This window comes from Manihot esculenta, chromosome 10 (genome assembly GCF_001659605.2).
Source record: "Manihot esculenta cultivar AM560-2 chromosome 10, M.esculenta_v8, whole genome shotgun sequence".
Classification (NCBI taxonomy): domain Eukaryota; kingdom Viridiplantae; phylum Streptophyta; class Magnoliopsida; order Malpighiales; family Euphorbiaceae; genus Manihot; species Manihot esculenta.
In genome coordinates this window covers 1521320-1539301 of record NC_035170.2, presented here as the reverse complement: position 1 = coordinate 1539301, position 17982 = coordinate 1521320, and the positions used below count along the sequence as shown (strand labels likewise).

General features: G+C 44.4%; 1 protein-coding gene across 1 annotated transcript; it reads right to left on the bottom strand.

The window, feature by feature from the left end:
• Window positions 1–493: 493 nt before the first annotated feature.
• Window positions 494–3972, bottom strand: LOC110625248 (putative receptor-like protein kinase At3g47110). The gene is made up of 2 exons (XM_021770851.2): window positions 1193–3972; window positions 494–1094 (listed from the first exon to the last, which is right to left on the bottom strand). Exons 1-2 carry the CDS (start codon window positions 3897–3899, stop codon window positions 697–699), a joined length of 3105 nt encoding a protein of 1034 aa, XP_021626543.1. The 5' UTR covers window positions 3900–3972; the 3' UTR covers window positions 494–696.
• Between the last annotated feature and the right edge of the window lie 14010 nt (window positions 3973–17982).

Below are 17982 nucleotides of genomic sequence, written 5' to 3'. Positions count from 1 at the left end.
CATCATTTACTTGACTTTTTAATGTCAATAATGGGAGAGATTATTTCAAGGACTAGTTCAAGATTCTACTAACCCTAGACAGACGCTACCATAGTTCACATTCATAAGACGACTTTTCCCAATCAAAATAATATGAATGCATTAAGTTCGTCATTGAAAATGTAGCATCCCCTCAAAAAATATTAAATTAAAAATATAATTAAAATTATTAAATCAGTTTTAATCAATCTCTTATTATTAATATCAAAATCATGTATTTTATCTTAAAAAATATATGAGATTAATGAGTTTATTAAAAAAGTCTACGGTATTCCTTATTCATAAAATGAGGTGAAACTATTCAAAATACTAATAAATTATAATATCTAAGTCTAACTGTGATCAATTTTAATTTAGTGATTATATTTTGCATAATAAAATTACAATAAGAATATTCTTAAAATTAAGAGAATGAAAATTTAATTATATAGTTAGCTGGATCATTTTAAATTCCGTGAAAGATATAGTCAAAATTTATTTAAGCTTAAAATTAGGCTATTACAGAAAATATAGGTCATGTTCTGAGCCTCTAAAATAGCAAGCTTCAGAGCCTCTAACATCGCCAAAAGCTTCAATTATTTTCCATGAACAGGAAAAAACTGCAATGTTCTGAGTCTCTATAACTCATTCTGGAAGCCATATCAAACCCATATGAAGCTAGTTTCTGGTGCCTGTGAAGGAAACCCTGATGGAATTTAGTTTGCTTGTTACATCCCTCATATTCATTCGATCTTGTGGAACTTCTGCAGAGCATTCCAGTCCAATTTGAAGCACTGATACAACACATTCTTCTATACTATCCTCAATACATTCACAATCATCCATATTTTCTGCTGCTGCCGTTGTAGCTCCCTCCACTTCTCCTGGAGTGAATAATGTGGGATCCACAACCTGCCTGACTTGTCCTGGGAGCTTTGCCTTAACAAAGTTGTGGAGATCTAAACCATCTGTGAAAATTTCATGCGTTGGTCTCTTTCCTGTGAACATCTCTAGCAAGAGTATTCCGTAGCTATACACGTCTCCATAAGTTGTCACGTTGCTGCCTACTCCATATTCTGTAATTCATACAACTCCAGTTATATTAAAATATGATCAAGATCGTAGAGTTACTATATGTGTCTATTAAAGAAGAAAGAAGTGTGCAAAATATTACCTGGAGCCATGTAGCCAATTGTTCCCTTTATACCAGTTGAGAAGATTTGGCTTTGAGAAGAGTTGCTGGTGCTTTCAGAAATGAGCCTTGCTAATCCAAAGTCACCAACATGAGCAGTCATGTCATTGTCAAGAAGAATATTGCTAGGTTTGAGGTCGCAGTGGACGATTGGCGTTTCACAAAGGTCATGAAGATAATGTAATGCAGAAGCCACATCAATGGCAATGCATAGTCTCTGAAGAAAATTTAATTCCTTTGTCTGGCTGTTACCATTTTCTTGTGGATGCAACCGCATTTCCAGACTGCCATTCGCCAAATACGTAAACACTAGAGCTTTGAAATCGTTGCCTTTAAAATCAATGCTTGAGCAATACGTCAAGATTTTAACAAGATTCCGATGCCGGATGTTTTTCAATGCATTACACTCCGAAATGAAGCTCTTGGAAGCACCATGTTGCTGAAGGTTGAGTACCTTTACAGCCACCAAACCCTGTCCTTGCTGATCAAGACTTCCTTTATATACTGAGCCAAAACTTCCTTGTCCAATCAAGTTTTCTGAAGAGAATCCATCAGTTGCTTTCAAGAGTTCCCCATATGAAATTTGAGGAAGCTTATCCACCATAAAAGGCGAGGAAATGGGATTCCTTTTTGACTTTCGTCGGTAGAAAAGATAAAAGGACGTAGCTATCACGACAAGGATAAATGAACTGATGGTTGTAGTGAGGACTATGACAACGGAAGGCCTTCTGCGTTTTTCTTCTTTGCCAGGACAAGCTGGCAGCTGCAATTCTGGGATACCTCCACAAAGATTTTTATTTCCAACAAGGGAAAATGCATTTGCATTGCTGAAAACTCCAGTTTTTGGTACCTCACCCTCAAAATTATTGAAAGAAAGGTTCAAATATTGCAAGAACATAAGTTTCTCTAGCTCATTTGGAATATTTCCTGACAAGTTGTTTCTTGACAGATCTATTCGTTGGAGACCTCTCAAGGAATCAAAAATTGAGGGAATGGATCCTTGCAGGAAGTTACCCTGCATGTTGAGGATTTCTAGCCTAGATAAGTCACCTATTGTTCGGGGAATTTCCCCAGAGAGTTTGTTCTCTGAGACATCTAATGCATTAATACTTCTCAAGCTGCCAACTTCTATGGGCAAGGGACCTGTCAATGAGTTCTGTGATAAGTTAAGAGTTTCCGATAGAGAAGAAAGGCCAAGGATTTCTTTGGGTATGAAGCCTGTGAGTTTATTTCTTGAGACATCTAGGAAACGAAGATTTCTGCATCTTCCAAGACTTGGGGTTATATTTCCTTGGAATTTGTTTCCTTCTAATTCAAGCCAATATAGCGTGGTAATATTACCAAGGGAAGCTGGTATTTCTCCGGAAAGTAGATTTTGATTTAAAGTTAGCCTTTCCAGCTTTTGTAACTTTCCAAAAGAAATGGGGATACTACCAGAAAAAAGGTTTCTATCCATATCTAATCGATACAAATTGACAAGATTGCCTACCTCTTCTGGGATTGTTCCTGATATTGGATTCCGTCCGAAGCCTAACTGCACAAGATTAGACAGATTGCCAATGGAGCTAGGCAATGCACCACCAAAATTGTTTCCATCAAAGTATAGTTGTTGCAGATTGCTGCAGTTGGCAAGAGATGGTAAGAAACTCAAATCTTGACTTGTGTTACTGCCAAAGAAATTGAACTCCAAATGAAGCGATTCAAGTCCCTTGAGATATCCCAGATCGGTTGGGAATTGCCCTGTGAAACTGTTGTTCGAGATGTCAATAAGCCGAAGCCGAGAAGCATTGGCCAGTGATTCTGGAATACTTCCAAAATATCCATTTTGAGCCAAGAACAGTTCTTGCAAGTTCGGCAGAGTTAGGCCTAAGTTTGCTGGGAGACTTCCAGTGAATTGATTACTTGTAGTCTCAAAGGTAGTGATAGATGAGATATTGTAAAGTGCAGGAGGTATTGTACCACTCAGATTATTTGCTCCGACAGCAAAGACTGTTAAGTTCCTTAACTGTCCCAATCCTGTCGGAATCTTTCCCTGCAAATGATTTTCTGTTAAGTAAAAGTCTTGGAGAGATGAAAGATTGCCAAGGGAATGTGGGATCTCTCCTGTGAGTTTATTTCCGCCAAGATAAAGAACTACAAGCTTCTTTAAAGAGCCTAGCTGAGATGGTATATTCCCTGCTAAGTTGTTCTTAATCAAACTCATAACCCTGAGCTCTGAGCAGTTGCTGATGTCCCCTGGAATTTCACCACTCAATGAGTTGTTCCGCATTTCGATAATTCTCAAGCGGAATAGCTGACCAATTTCTTTAGGAATTTCTCCATGGAAATTGTTGCTTGCAAGACCCAAGTACCTCAAGAAAGTAAGATTCCCTGCATGAGGTGATACGGTCCCTGACAAGCTCAAGTCGTTGAGATCTAGAGACCTAACTCTCTGATGTTTGCGGCCACAAGCAACTCCTTGCCATTTGCAGAAGTGAACAGAATCATTCCATAACCTGAAGAAGTCATTTGGATCATTGGTTATCTGGGCTTTGAATTCCAGGAGAGCAAGCTTATCAGTCTCGTTTCCCAATTGAGTGAGACAATCAGCTTGTTGTGGGCATAATATGGTTAAAAAAAATAAGAAAAAGACATGAAGAAGAAGGACAGAAGAAGGCCATAATGGAGCTAAGCTTCCTGTAAGTTCCATTTTCAGTGAGGATGAAGATGTGGTTTTGAATCTTTAGAGGATGAGGGAATTATATTAACGAAAGATATTGTTACATAAAGATGGCAACTTGTACGTGGTGGCTACCAAGAAATAACAACGAGGACTTGACTCTTGACTTTTATAAAGGCTATTATTATTAGCAGGAATGATTTCAGTTATTTCGCAGTCCACAATGTTTCGTGAAAACATTTCCTTTTCCTTTCCTTTTTTGGAATTATTTTGAAGTGTTACATCAATATTGAGTTTATGTCCAAATTTTCTGAAGATTTTCTTTCCGCGTGCTTTTGTTGATCGAAGAAGTGATGACGAAGGGAGTCGGGTTTTATTATTTTTTATTATATGTATACAAACTTTTTTCAAATTTCAACAACGCATAGAGAAGAAGAATAGGAGAAGGCCAAAAAAAAAAGTCTTATTATAAAGAAATTTCCTTTTTTATTTTTTTTTTATTTTAAAAATGAAAAAGAGGTGTGAATTTGAGATGGACGATGGGATTAAAAGCAAGTATATTAATTTTTTTTTATTTTAAAAATGAAAAGATGGTGTGAATTTAAAATGGACGACGGAACTGAAAGCTAAGTATATATATAATTAAAGAAGCCACTTGGCAACTTGTACGTGGTGGTTACAAAATATTAAATTTTAATAAAATATATATTCAATAATAATATTTATAAAATTTATACATATATATTCTATTTCTAAAAATATAATTTAAATATTTTATAAATATTAATTTGTAAAATAAAATTATTAATGAATATATATATATATATATAATTTAAACTAAAATTATAAGTTAATCCATACAAATTTTTAAACTCTGCTTTGGATAAACTCAAAGTTTGGAAACCGATAAAAAAAAAAAATCTCATTTTTATAAATTTGTTATTGACTCAAAATTTTGTACACCAACTATTTCTCTTATCTAGCTCAATTTTATTATTAAAAAATAAAAAAGTTATGGAGAATTTCGTATAAAACTATATATCCAAATATATATCTAATTTTTTTTATTAACTCATTCAATTATATTGTTTAGAAAATTCATCAAACTTAGAAAAATATTACAATGTTAAATAAAGAGATCCTATGTACTAAAATGAAATTTCTAACTCCAATATTTAAGAATGTGTTTAATAGAATACTTGTCACTCTCATTTTTTAACATACAAAAATGAATATGATTCAAAAAAATCACAGAGATTTTTTTAAATATATATTGATGATCTGAGATCCAATAGAATAGGGTTTTACAAGGGTTTTGTATTACTGAATAAGGCTTAAACTTTCTGAGGAGGGGACTCCTCTTTTATACATTGTCTTGCTTGCTGGTGACGTGTAAAGGTCTCTTCAGGATTGGGCCACGCGTCTCTGCCATGCGGATTCGGAGGTACTAGGGTATCAGCTGCCTGCTCCATGTGTAACGGCCTCTGATTCTCCTCGTGCGTACGTTCGAGCGGATCTGCCAGGCTGTTTGGTGAATATTTCTCTGGATCCTGGGCTGGGCCGAGAGTTGGGCCAGACGCTAAGCCTGAATGGAGAGGGCCAGCTTCGTGTGGGCCAGGCCGGCTTGAGTAAACAAGATGGGTCGAGCCCGGCCTTGAGGATCGGATGAGCCAGGCTCGTTCTGTATATCAGGTGTGTGGGCCTCTACGTCATGGGCCTTGGGCCGTGGTCAAGCCTCTAGTCCGGGACGAAGGAATCCAGCGGTCATCAATTGCCCCTTCACCTTCTCGGCAGTTATTGCTCCAACTGCCAAGGGGGTGAATACCAAGAACTATTATGATCGCGTCTGTTCGGGTTCAGGTGCCTTAATAACATCCTTTCGTCTTTCCGTCGTTGCACAGTTTCTGAATTCTATCTGCTCTTTCCTCTTTCTGTCTTTTCTCTATTCTTCTTGTCTTCTGCCGCCTTTACTTTCTTGTCATCATTATCTGGACATCTCCTTTCTTTCCTTTTCTGTGAATATCTTTTAGAAATCTGACACCATTAACTTAGAGTCTAATGTAGTTCTGCCCCGTGCTAAGTCCTCAGGCTCCGGGTATATATCAGCGTCAGCTTTTCTTCATTCTTGAGCCTTCTGTTGAAATGAAAAATCCTTGTTTTATCTGTGGCAAGTCTATTCGACGCCTTCTTCAAGCAGATCGCCTTGTGCCCCAGAGGTTTGCTGTGATTTTGCTCTTATCATCTTAGGGGAGAACTGTTTCTGACTTGTCACTGTTTTGAAACTTTTTTGCAGTTCCTGAAATAAAAATGGGTCAGTTCAAAATTCTTGAAAATTTGATGTTACCTTTAAGGCGTCTGGATGGTGCATTGGAAATCTTTCGGGTATGGCAGGCAAAAGGCGGGACCATCCAGCAAGCCGCTGAAGCTGCTTTACCCATGTCGTCTGGCCGGCCTCCTCTTCTGCTTGTCGCCCGGGCTCCAGAGAAGTTCTGGACTGTTGAGGGGTTCGATCTAACTTCGCCTTTTTCCACAGAGAAACAGGAAATTTCCTCGATGCCCCTGCTGTCCTCTTTTGATATAAACGGGAGTGGCGCCGGCGCTCAGCTTGTTGTTCTTTTTGGTGTGAAGTACCAGTATTATTATTCCCTTTGGTGTGAAGTACCAGTATTACGTGAGGCTGGGATCTGCTGTACTCAGTCAGGTCTCCAGCGATTTTTTAGAATGTGTACTTCGCGATCTCTTCGGGGTCGTAGCCTCGAAGACTTATGTTTTTCATGTGGGGTGCACGGCCGGCGTACCATATCTGAGCTTGTTCGAATGTACCGTGCATCACATTTGGGTAACCGGACGTTCGCCCAGGGGAACAGTGAGAAATGCTTATGGGAATCAACTTGTTCAGTTCCCCTGTAATAGCGAGACAGATCTTGGCCTTTTCCGAAAAACTCTCATTCCGAGCTACGAGAAGTCCTCCGAGCTGAAGACTAGAATAGTGGGGTGGGTGATAGTCGTAGATGAGGAAGTATCTGGATATGTAAATTCTTTAAGGATAGTCTTTCATCCCGTAGTGTAGGCCGTTGTAACGTGCTGTAATGTGCTTTTCTTTTAATGAAGTTCTTGTTCTGCTTTCATGCTTAAGCTGTTCTTCTTTTATTATGCGTGAAATACTTTAGATTGCTCGCCTTATAATTTTAGCCAACTGAGCTCTGTCCTGCTTTTTCTCGAGCTAATCTAACCTATCTGCGAGCTTTGATGAGTTGAACTCCGGATCCACTTAGTCAACTGGGCTTTCAAGTTTTTCGAACTGGACTGTCTGACCGACCTGTGAGCTCGGTCTCTACTTTGATGATTTGAGCTTTGAGTCTTCTTCATCCGAACGGGTTCTCAGGTCATGTTGTCCGAGCTGAACTGGCCGACCTGGGCGTTATGTCTTTGTTTAGTGAGATGAGCTCTGAGTTTCCTTTAGCTGGCCGAGTTCTCAAGTCATGCTGTCTGAGCTAGACTAATCCGACCTCCGAGCTCGGCTTCTAATGAGTTGAACTCTAAGCTCTCAGCTTTGTATGACTCCGAGGTGCTTTTGGCGCCTCTTTCCGATCTCCCATCCTTTGTTTAGTAGCGGTAAATCAAATCTTATAACTTTTTAAGTGATGCGCAAGTCTGACCTTTATCACGCTCCTATTTGCTTGTACTGTTGAGTCTTTTCGTGACTTGCCCCTCTGTTTCCTCGGCATTTACCATAGGGATGGTAAAGTAGTAGGCTAAGTTGCTCTGACTGATGAGTTGGGCCTGTACTATGTGGATGGCGAATGGGCTTTTAAATGAGGGACTGTCATCGTGTACTTGGCCCTTGATAGATGTAGAGAAGCCCAGCGATCGTCCTTTTGCCCCTTTACCGTTTCGCCGGTTATTTCCTAACCGTCGAGAGGGTAGACTTCGAGAACAATTAATGATCGCGTCGCTCCAAGACAAAACTGTTCAGTATCAACACCTTGCCTCATAATAGCCTTTCTTTCTTTCTTTTCAAATTCCTTCTGTCTTTTGAAGAACTAGTTCTTGGTTGCTCTCTGTCTTCCTGCAATTCCTTCTACGTCTCTTTTTTCATCCTATCGTGTTCTCAGGTACGCTTCCTTGTTCTTCCATGGCCAGTTTAAAGCTTCCTGATGTTTTTGACCTTGAGTCGCATATTACCCCTTCCAACATAATTAATCACATTTCTCGGAGGCTTTTAGATACTCCGTTGTATCTTATTCGAGCACCTCTTCCAAATGAGAGGATAGTGCTTCCTTACCCTCGCCCACCTGGTTTAGTGGATCCCCAAGAGGTTCGTAGCATAGTGTTTTTCCTGAAGCAGAGGGAATTTGGTCTACCGCTTCCTTTTACCCCTTTCTTTGTTGAGGTGTTTGAATACTTTGGGGTAACTCCTCGAATGTTATCCCCAAATTCCATTTTGTTCATGTCCTGTTTCGAGTCAATCTGCTTGGGTTGGGGTTTCGCCCCTACGGCCTGTCTGTTTGTCACTTTTTTCCGTCTGGTTAGGGCGAAGCAAAACTTCTATTACTTTTCTCCCCGTAATGGGTTGTCTCTTCTTACGGGCTACAAGGATTCTATAAAGGGATGGGTAGAGAATTTCCTTGTGGCAGAGTTGAAATTAGGGTCCTGCCGATCGTGGGATGTGGACCTGAGGTGGGGGGAGATCTTTCCGGGCTGCAACGATCTGCCCGAATTGAGTCTTATTGAGCAGGTTGGGCTGCTTCGACTGACTTCCGTTGAGAGGAAGTATGATGTCGAGAAGTGTATGTTTGCGTCAAACCTTAGGGATATCCAGGACACGGGTATAGTACTTTGTCCGGTTATTCTGTTTTTGTTTTTTCTTTGCTTGTGATATCAGGAAGTATGCTGACTCTTTATAACTTCTTGTTTTGTTTGCAGCTTCTGAGGTTAGAATGGAGGGCATCAAATTCCCCAAAAATTTTGACCTGTCTCGGGAGAACATGCATGCAATTTTTGACGCCTTTGGGGATGGTCGCTCTGTAACTGAGATTGCGGCAGAGCTGGCTCAGGCCGCTTCTTCCAAGAAGGTCAACCGACCTCTTGTCAAAGCCTCTGCTCGGTCTGCCAAGCCGAGCTTTCGCAGCATTAAACCAGCTCGGACATCTGGCCAAGGTGGGTCGAGCTCAACCTCAGAGGTTGTGAGGGAAACTTCCCTAGCTGTTATGGAGCGGACCCAAGCTACTGAACAAGTGGGGCAGGGTGCCATCCATTCTACTGAGGAGGTGTTAGGGGGGGGGAACTTAAGTCCCCTGTCGAAGATAAGGAGGCCTCTGGGACAGGGATGGAGATCATCCTCCTAGAGGATCAAAGCCCGGAGGTTTCTGGTGAAGGTGCCCCTGCCCCTGTGAGGACTGAGCCTAAGGGATCTGAGGGTGTCCTCTCAAAGACTGAGGGCAAGCGTCCGACCTCTTCTGGAACGCCAGGCCCATCTCCTGCTCGGAAAAAATCCCGGACTGCTGTGGGTCCTTCTTCACCTCTTCCTCCCATTGGGAAAGGGAAGGGCGTTTCTGCTGTTCCTTCGTTGTCCCCTACTGACAACATTCTGGACCTATCAAGCATTTCCTCGGAGTCTCCGGCCTCTGCTGTTGCCGCACTTCTCCGGGAACGGATGTTCGGCGGGATAACAGAGGCTTCGGATCCTCGTCTGCTGGCCCTGACTGGTCAGTTGGCCAGTTCTACCAAGGAGCAGGTGGCCTTCCAATCTCGCTCTCGTGAGGAGCTCGGATCCACGATTGGAGAAATGCTGCTGATGGTAAGTTATGTTTTTACCTTTCTTTTGAGTTTGCTTTGTGTCTTTTCTTGACAATTGTTCTTCCGCCCTAGGTGTTAGGCCTAGTTATGGAGGTGGATGCCCGTGATCTCTCTCTCCGGGAGTCCGTGGACTGCCGGATCGAGGAAGCACGTCGTGATGAGAACCTGACTGCCACCAGTGACGCGAGGGGCCACCTGGCAGCCGCCCGGGAGCAGATCCAGTCTCTCCGAGTGGAGTTGCATTCTGCCCAGGAGGCCTCTAAAAGAGCTGAGGACAAAGCAATGGAGGCGGCAGAGCATAGCAAATCCCTGGAGTCAGAGTTGTCTCGTACTCGCAGAGTTCTCCAGGAGTCTGATGAGAGGGCAGCTGAAGTGGAGACTCGTTGTGTAGAGGTTGTAAAACAGCTGTCCTCTATGACGACGGCCCTTCAGGAGAGAGATGAGGCTGTAAGCCAAAGAGCCGAGGTCCAGCGCCAACATGAGGCCTTAAAGGCTGATTTTGAGGGGCTTCAAGCTCACCTGAGTGAGGTGAAGGCTCAGAAGGAAAGTGCCCTAGCCCGGGTGGAAGTCCTTGATCAGGAATTGGGCACAAGTTCTGAACGTATCAAAGATCTGTCTTCATCGGCTGAAGAGTTCACCCTTCGCCAACAACAGCTAAAGCATGAAGTTAGGTCTTTGGAACGTAAATGTTTAGCCCTGCTTGAGGTGGTAAAGTATGCGGAAGGGAAGGCTCAGCTGAAGCGTGAACAGTATATAGCGGAGTATCAGGAGTCTGATGAGCTGAAGGTTAAAATTGATCAGGCCTGTGAAGCTCATCTCCAGGACTACAAAGACTCTTCTGAGTTTAAGGAATTTGTGGCTGAGGCTTGTGAAGAACACCTTGATGAGTATAAAGCTTCTGGTGAGATGAAAAAGGCTATCCTTGATAAAGCCTACCACATGTATGTAACTGGCTACAATCGCGATTTAAGAGAAGCTAGACAGGCTCCTGATATTCCTTTGTCCGAGCTTCGTAGGCGCGAGGTGGACTCAGATGGCGAGTCAGTGCTATACGGGGAGGATGATTGCCCTTTGCCCCGAGGAGATTCTCGGAGGAACATAGACCGGCCATCTGAGTCTTCGTCAGAGGAATCTGAGGTAGGGTCGGAGGAAGATGATCTTGATTCTGAGAAAGACGGCCTCCACCCTAGGTCAGAAGTGGCCCCTACTATTAATGTTGAGAGCTCTGGCCCCGGGGACACCGAGCTTCCTTCGGGGATGGCTGTAAATAAAGATAATGCAGGCGAGGGTGTTCTTACTGATGTAAGTCCTTTAAGGACTGTTTATCCTCCTTCCTCGCCGGAGAAATAAATTGTAATAGTTAGTAATGCAATATTAGTTTCTTTCTTGTTTTTCATATTTCTTGACATTTATCTCTACTCTTTGTAAACTATATATTTTCGTTCAAAAGCTCTGAATTAAGCTTAAGTTGCGAGCTCAGCTCTTAGCTGATGATTTGGGAGATCAGGTCTCGTACCTTTTTAATGACAATTATCATGTCAATTTTTGGCTTTTAGTCCTGCTTTCTGCGCTGTGACTTCGTATATTTATTGCAGATAAACTGATTTAGGCTCTGATTATAGCCTTTTTTTATCCTTCTAAGGATATCTTCATTTATGCGTCCTGCTATGGAGGGAGCTCGGCCGTTCTTTTTAGCCTTCGTATCTGGATCCTTTGAGGATATAAGTCTACCTAAGTTGAGAGCTCGGTCTTGGGTCTTTGCGAATCATCAGTCCGAGCTGGGAGCGCGACCTTTTTTTTTTAGGGACGACCTCGGGGCCTCGCCGGTTATTTTTGGCTCCAGGAGATCTTACGGGATCCTGTTTTTCATTGAATTTCCGGGACGACCTCGGGGCCTCGCCGGATATTTTTGTCTCCAGGAGATCTTACGGGATCCTGTTTTTCTTTGAATTTCCGGGACGACCTCGGGGCCTCGCCGGTCATTTTTGTTTCCAGGAGATCTTACGGGATCCTGTTTTTCTGTGAATCTCCGGGACGACCTCGTGGCCTCGCCGGTTATTTTTGTCTCCAGGAGATCTTACGGGATCCTGGTTTTCTTTGAATTTCCGGGACGACCTCGGGGCCTCGCCGGTTATTTTTGGCTCCAGGAGATCTTACGGGATCCTGTTTTTCATTGAATTTCCGGGACGACCTCGGGGCCTCGCCGGTTATTTTTGTCTCCAGGAGATCTTACGGGATCCTGTTTTTCATTGAATTTCCGGGACGACCTCGGGGCCTCGCCGGTTATTTTTGTCTCCAGGAGATCTTACGGGATCCTGTTTTTCTGTGAATCTCCGGGACGACCTCGTGGCCTCGCCGGTTATTTTTGGCTCCAGGAGATCTTACGGGATCCTGTTTTTCATTGAATTTCCGGGACGACCTCGGGGCCTCGCCGGTTATTTTTGTCTCCAGGAGATCTTACGGGATCCTGTTTTTCTTTGAATTTCCGGGACGACCTCGGGGCCTCGCCGGTCATTTTTGTTTCCAGGAGATCTTACGGGATCCTGTTTTTCTGTGAATCTCCGGGACGACCTCGTGGCCTCGCCGGTTATTTTTGTCTCCAGGAGATCTTACGGGATCCTGGTTTTCTTTGAATTTCCGGGACGACCTCGGGGCCTCGCCGGTTATTTTTGGCTCCAGGAGATCTTACGGGATCCTGTTTTTCATTGAATTTTCGGGACGACCTCGGGGCCTCGCCGGTTATTTTTGTCTCCAGGAGATCTTACGGGATCCTGTTTTTCATTGAATTTCCGGGACGACCTCGGGGCCTCGCCGGTTATTTTTGTCTCCAGGAGATCTTACGGGATCCTGTTTTTCTTTGAATTTCCGGGACGACCTCGGGGCCTCGCCGGTTATTTTTGTCTCCAGGAGATCTTACGGGATCCTGGTTTTCTTTGAATTTCCGGGACGACCTCGGGGCCTCGCCGGTTATTTTTGGCTCCAGGAGATCTTACGGGATCCTGTTTTTCATTGAATTTCCGGGACGACCTCGGGGCCTCGCCGGTTATTTTTGTCTCCAGGAGATCTTACGGGATCCTGTTTTTCATTGAATTTCCGGGACGACCTCGGGGCCTCGCCGGTTATTTTTGTCTCCAGGAGATCTTACGGGATCCTGTTTTTCATTGAATTTCCGGGACGACCTCGGGGCCTCGCCGGTTATTTTTGTCTCCAGGAGATCTTACGGGATCCTGTTTTTCTTTGAATTTCCGGGACGACCTCGGGGCCTCGCCGGTCATTTTTGTTTCCAGGAGATCTTACGGGATCCTGTTTTTCTGTGAATCTCCGGGACGACCTCGTGGCCTCGCCGGTTATTTTTATCTCCAGGAGATCTTACGGGATCCTGGTTTTCTTTGAATTTCCGGGACGACCTCGGGGCCTCGCCGGTTATTTTTGGCTCCAGGAGATCTTAAGGGATCCTGTTTTTCATTGAATTTCCGGGACGACCTCGGGGCCTCGCCGGTTATTTTTGTCTCCAGGAGATCTTACGGGATCCTGTTTTTCATTGAATTTCCGGGACGACCTCGGGGCCTCGCCGGTTATTTTTGTCTCCAGGAGATCTTACGGGATCCTGTTTTTCTGTGAATCTCCGGGACGACCTCGTGGCCTCGCCGGTTATTTTTGGCTCCAGGAGATCTTACGGGATCCTGTTTTTCATTGAATTTCCGGGACGACCTCGGGGCCTCGCCGGTTATTTTTGTCTCCAGGAGATCTTACGGGATCCTGTTTTTCTTTGAATTTCCGGGACGACCTCGGGGCCTCGCCGGTCATTTTTGTTTCCAGGAGATCTTACGGGATCCTGTTTTTCTGTGAATCTCCGGGACGACCTCGTGGCCTCGCCGGTTATTTTTGTCTCCAGGAGATCTTACGGGATCCTGGTTTTCTTTGAATTTCCGGGACGACCTCGGGGCCTCGCCGGTTATTTTTGGCTCCAGGAGATCTTACGGGATCCTGTTTTTCATTGAATTTTCGGGACGACCTCGGGGCCTCGCCGGTTATTTTTGTCTCCAGGAGATCTTACGGGATCCTGTTTTTCATTGAATTTCCGGGACGACCTCGGGGCCTCGCCGGTTATTTTTGTCTCCAGGAGATCTTACGGGATCCTGTTTTTCTTTGAATTTCCGGGACGACCTCGGGGCCTCGCCGGTTATTTTTGTCTCCAGGAGATCTTACGGGATCCTGGTTTTCTTTGAATTTCCGGGACGACCTCGGGGCCTCGCCGGTTATTTTTGGCTCCAGGAGATCTTACGGGATCCTGTTTTTCATTGAATTTCCGGGACGACCTCGGGGCCTCGCCGGTTATTTTTGTCTCCAGGAGATCTTACGGGATCCTGTTTTTCATTGAATTTCCGGGACGACCTCGGGGCCTCGCCGGTTATTTTTGTCTCCAGGAGATCTTACGGGATCCTGTTTTTCATTGAATTTCCGGGACGACCTCGGGGCCTCGCCGGTTATTTTTGTCTCCAGGAGATCTTACGGGATCCTGTTTTTCTTTGAATTTCCGGGACGACCTCGGGGCCTCGCCGGTTATTTTTGTTTCCAGGAGATCTTACGGGATCCTGTTTTTCTGTGAATCTCCGGGACGACTTCGGGGCCTCGCCGGTTATTTTTGTTTCCAGGAGATCTTACGGGATCCTGTTTTTCTGTGAATCTCCGGGACGACCTCGGGGCCTCGCCGGTTATTTTTGCAAAATTCAGGCTTATTGGCCTTACTGTCGCTTCGTCATCTCAACTGGTTTTTGTGCCTAACTGAGGTCTTGTTTGCGAGGGATCTTTCTGAGCCCTGTTCTTTTCTTTATCATGAAAAATGTTTTTTCACAAAGATAATCACATTGTATAAACAATTTTCGTTTATTCACATTTGTCAAAATACGATGTTTTTTCTTTACAAATATTTCAAGGAAAATACCTTTTTAAGTGTTGGATGTTCCAAGCATGGGGCTCGGGGTTTCCTTGCATATCTTCAATTCGGTATACCCCGGGTTTAACCACTTTTGTCACCTTGAATGGACCTTCCCAGGTCGGTGCTAGTTTGCCTGCAGCTGCTCTTTTTCCAGTAGCTTCTAGGTTTCTTAAAGTCAGGTCTCCCACCTTCAAACTTCTTTCTCTGACCTTTCGATTGTAATATCTTGCTGCTCGTTGTTGATAAGCAGCAGTTCGGACTTGGGCTTCTTCCCTAACTTCTTCAAGAGCATCTAGGTTGCTCCTTAATTTGTCCCCATTAACGTTCTCACTAACGAATTGAACTCGATGAGTGGGGATCTGCAATTCAACTGGGACTACAGCCTCTGTGCCGTATGCAAGTGCAAACGGGGTTTCTTGAGTGGGCGCTCTGGGAGTGGTTCGGAGTGCCCATAGAGTGCTATTGAGCTCTTCTGCCCAATTCTCCTTTGCGCCATTCAGCCGTTTCTTTAATCCTTGAAGGATAGCTCTATTAGTGACTTCCGTTTGGCCATTAGTCTGAGGATGAGCCACGGAGGAGAACTTATGCCATATGCCCATGTTCGTCGTGAAGGCTCTGAAAGTGCTGCAGTCAAATTGTCTGCCGTTGTCTGAGATAAGTACTCTTGGTATGCCAAATCTGCAGATGATATGTCCCCATACGAAATCTATCATCTTGCGAGCTGTGATTGTGGCTATTGCTTCTGCCTCTGGCCATTTCGAAAAATATTCCACAGCCACCACTACGAATTTCCTTTGCCCCGTAGTCTTGGGGAAAGGTCCCAGGATGTCAATTCCCCATTGTGAGAAAGGCCATGGACTGGATATGCTTGCTTGAGGAGTGGCAGGGGTCCTGATGGCATTAGCAAATCTCTGACATACGTCACACCTCCGGACAAACTCTTCTGCTTCTTTTTTAACAGTGGGCCAGTAGTATCCTTGCCTGAATATTTTGTTAGCTAATGTCCCTGCTCCCTCGTGAGCTCCACATAGGCCTCTATGTATTTCCTCCATTACCTTTGCAGCTTCTTCCGGACTCACACACCGGAGCCATGGGCTGGATTTCCCTTTTCTGTATAAAGTTCCCCTTATTACTTGGTAATTGGCAGCTCGAGCTGCTACCTTTTTGGCTTCAACTTTATCTTTGGGGAGTTCGCCCTTTTCCAAGTATCTCAAGTATGGAGTCATCCAAGTTGGGCTCTGCTCCACCTGCAGTACTGTATATATTTTCTTGAAAGCAGGTGTGCTGACATGCTGTATGTAGACTTCATCAGGGAGCTGCTCTAACTCTTCTTTGGTCAGCCGACTAAGCAGGTCTGCCTCCTCATTTTCATCTCGAGGTATCCTCTGAAATCTCGTCAATATTCCTCGGCTCGTGAGGTCGGCTTCCACAGCTTTTACTTTATCAAGATAACTCTGCATGATGGGATCTCTGGCCTGATATATTCCCGTCACCTGGTTGATCACCAGCTGAGAGTCACTATTTACTTCGAGGTCGGTTACCCCTATTTCCAAAGCTACCAACATTCCGTTCACCAAGGCTTCATATTCGGCCACATTATTAGAAGCTTTGAATTCTAGTCGTAAGGCATAACATACTTTGAAGCCCTCCGGCCCCTTAAGTATTATCCCAGCGCCGCTGCCCTCAGAGCCTGATGCTCCGTCTACATATAGCTTCCAGCTGGACTCTTGGGAAAGCTCTCCCTCTCTTTCTTTGCTTGGTATCTCCGAGGATGATCCTTCCTTCTCCTTGTTGAATGAGCATTCTGCTATGAAGTCAGCCAGCGCTTGAGATTTTATAGCTGTCCGAGGTCGGTACTCCAGGCAGTAAGGGCTGATTTCCACGGACCATGCTAACATCCGTCCTGAAGTTTCCGGCCTACGTAGGATCTTCTTTAACGGTTGGTCCGTCATCACAACTCCTTGGTGGCCTTCCAGATAAACTTTGAATTTCCGGACCGCTAACAACAAGGCATACGCCAATTTTTCAATGTTCGAGTATCTGACCTCAGTGTCTCTGAGTACCTTGCTGACGTAGAAAACAGGTTTCTGCTCACCTTCTTCCACTCTTACTAGTACTGCGCTGACTGCTTGCTCTGAGGCTGCCAAGTATATCAAGAGTTCTTCCCCTTTTACGGGGCTGCTGAGCACGTGAGGTGAGCTGAGGTATTCCTTAAGTTCTGTGAAGGCTTTTTGGCAGTCTTCTGTCCATTCAAAATTCGGGACCTTCCTCAATTTTTTGAAGAACGGCAAACACTTTTCTGCCGACCTTGACATAAATCAGTTAAGCGCCACTACTCTCCCGGTTAATCTCTGGACGTCCCTTACACAGGTCGGCTTTGGCATATTCAATATGGCTTCCACTTTCTCCGGATTGTGCTCAATGCCTTTTCCACTCACCATGTATCCTAAGAATTTTCCTCCCCTGATGAAGAAAGCACACTTTGCTGGATTCAGCTTCATCCTGTATTGATCTAGCACCCCAAATATCTCCCTTAAGTCCGTTATATGTTGTTGAAAAGTTGAACTTTTAACCACCATGTCATCCACATACACTTCTACGTTCCTGCCGATCTGATTTTTAAAGATTTTATTCATTAATTGTTGGTAAGTTGCCCCGGCGTTTCTTAATCCGAAAGGCATAGCTCTGTAGCAGTAAGTCCCGTCTTCAGTTATAAATGAGGTCTTCTCCTCATCCGCTTTTTCCATTGGGATTTGGTGGTAACCAGACATAGCATCCAAAGAAGACATGTAATCAAAACCAGCCGTTGAGTCGACCATCTTATTAATATCGGGGAGGGGGTAACAATCTTTAGGGCAGGCCTTATTCAGGTCGGTAAAATCTATACACATCCTGTATTTGCCATTGGCTTTTTTGACTAACACGGGATTTGCCAACCACTGTGGGTACATAACCTCCCTAATAAAGCTTGCCTCTTCTAGCTTCTGCACCTCTTCCAGGGTAGCCTGCTGCTTCTCTCTTCCCACTACTCTCTTCTTTTGCTTTACTGGTCTAGCCTCGGGGAGGACATTCAATTGGTGTGTCATTACTTTGGGGTCAATTCCCGGCATGTCTGAGGGCTTCCATGCGAAGGTCGGCGAGTGACTTCGGATCAGGGCCATGGCTTCACCTTTTTGTTCTTTGGTGAGGCCGGCATTGAGGCTGAAGACCTTACTCGTTTCTTCTTCTGATAGGGAGAAAGTCTCCAGCTCTCCAACGGGCTCTGTCCGGGCTTCCTTTGTCTCATCCCTGACCTCCAAAACTTCCGAATCAAGCGCTTCTCCGGTTGAGTTTGGTTCCGTCACTGTGGCCAAGTATACTGCCCTTGCTTCCTCC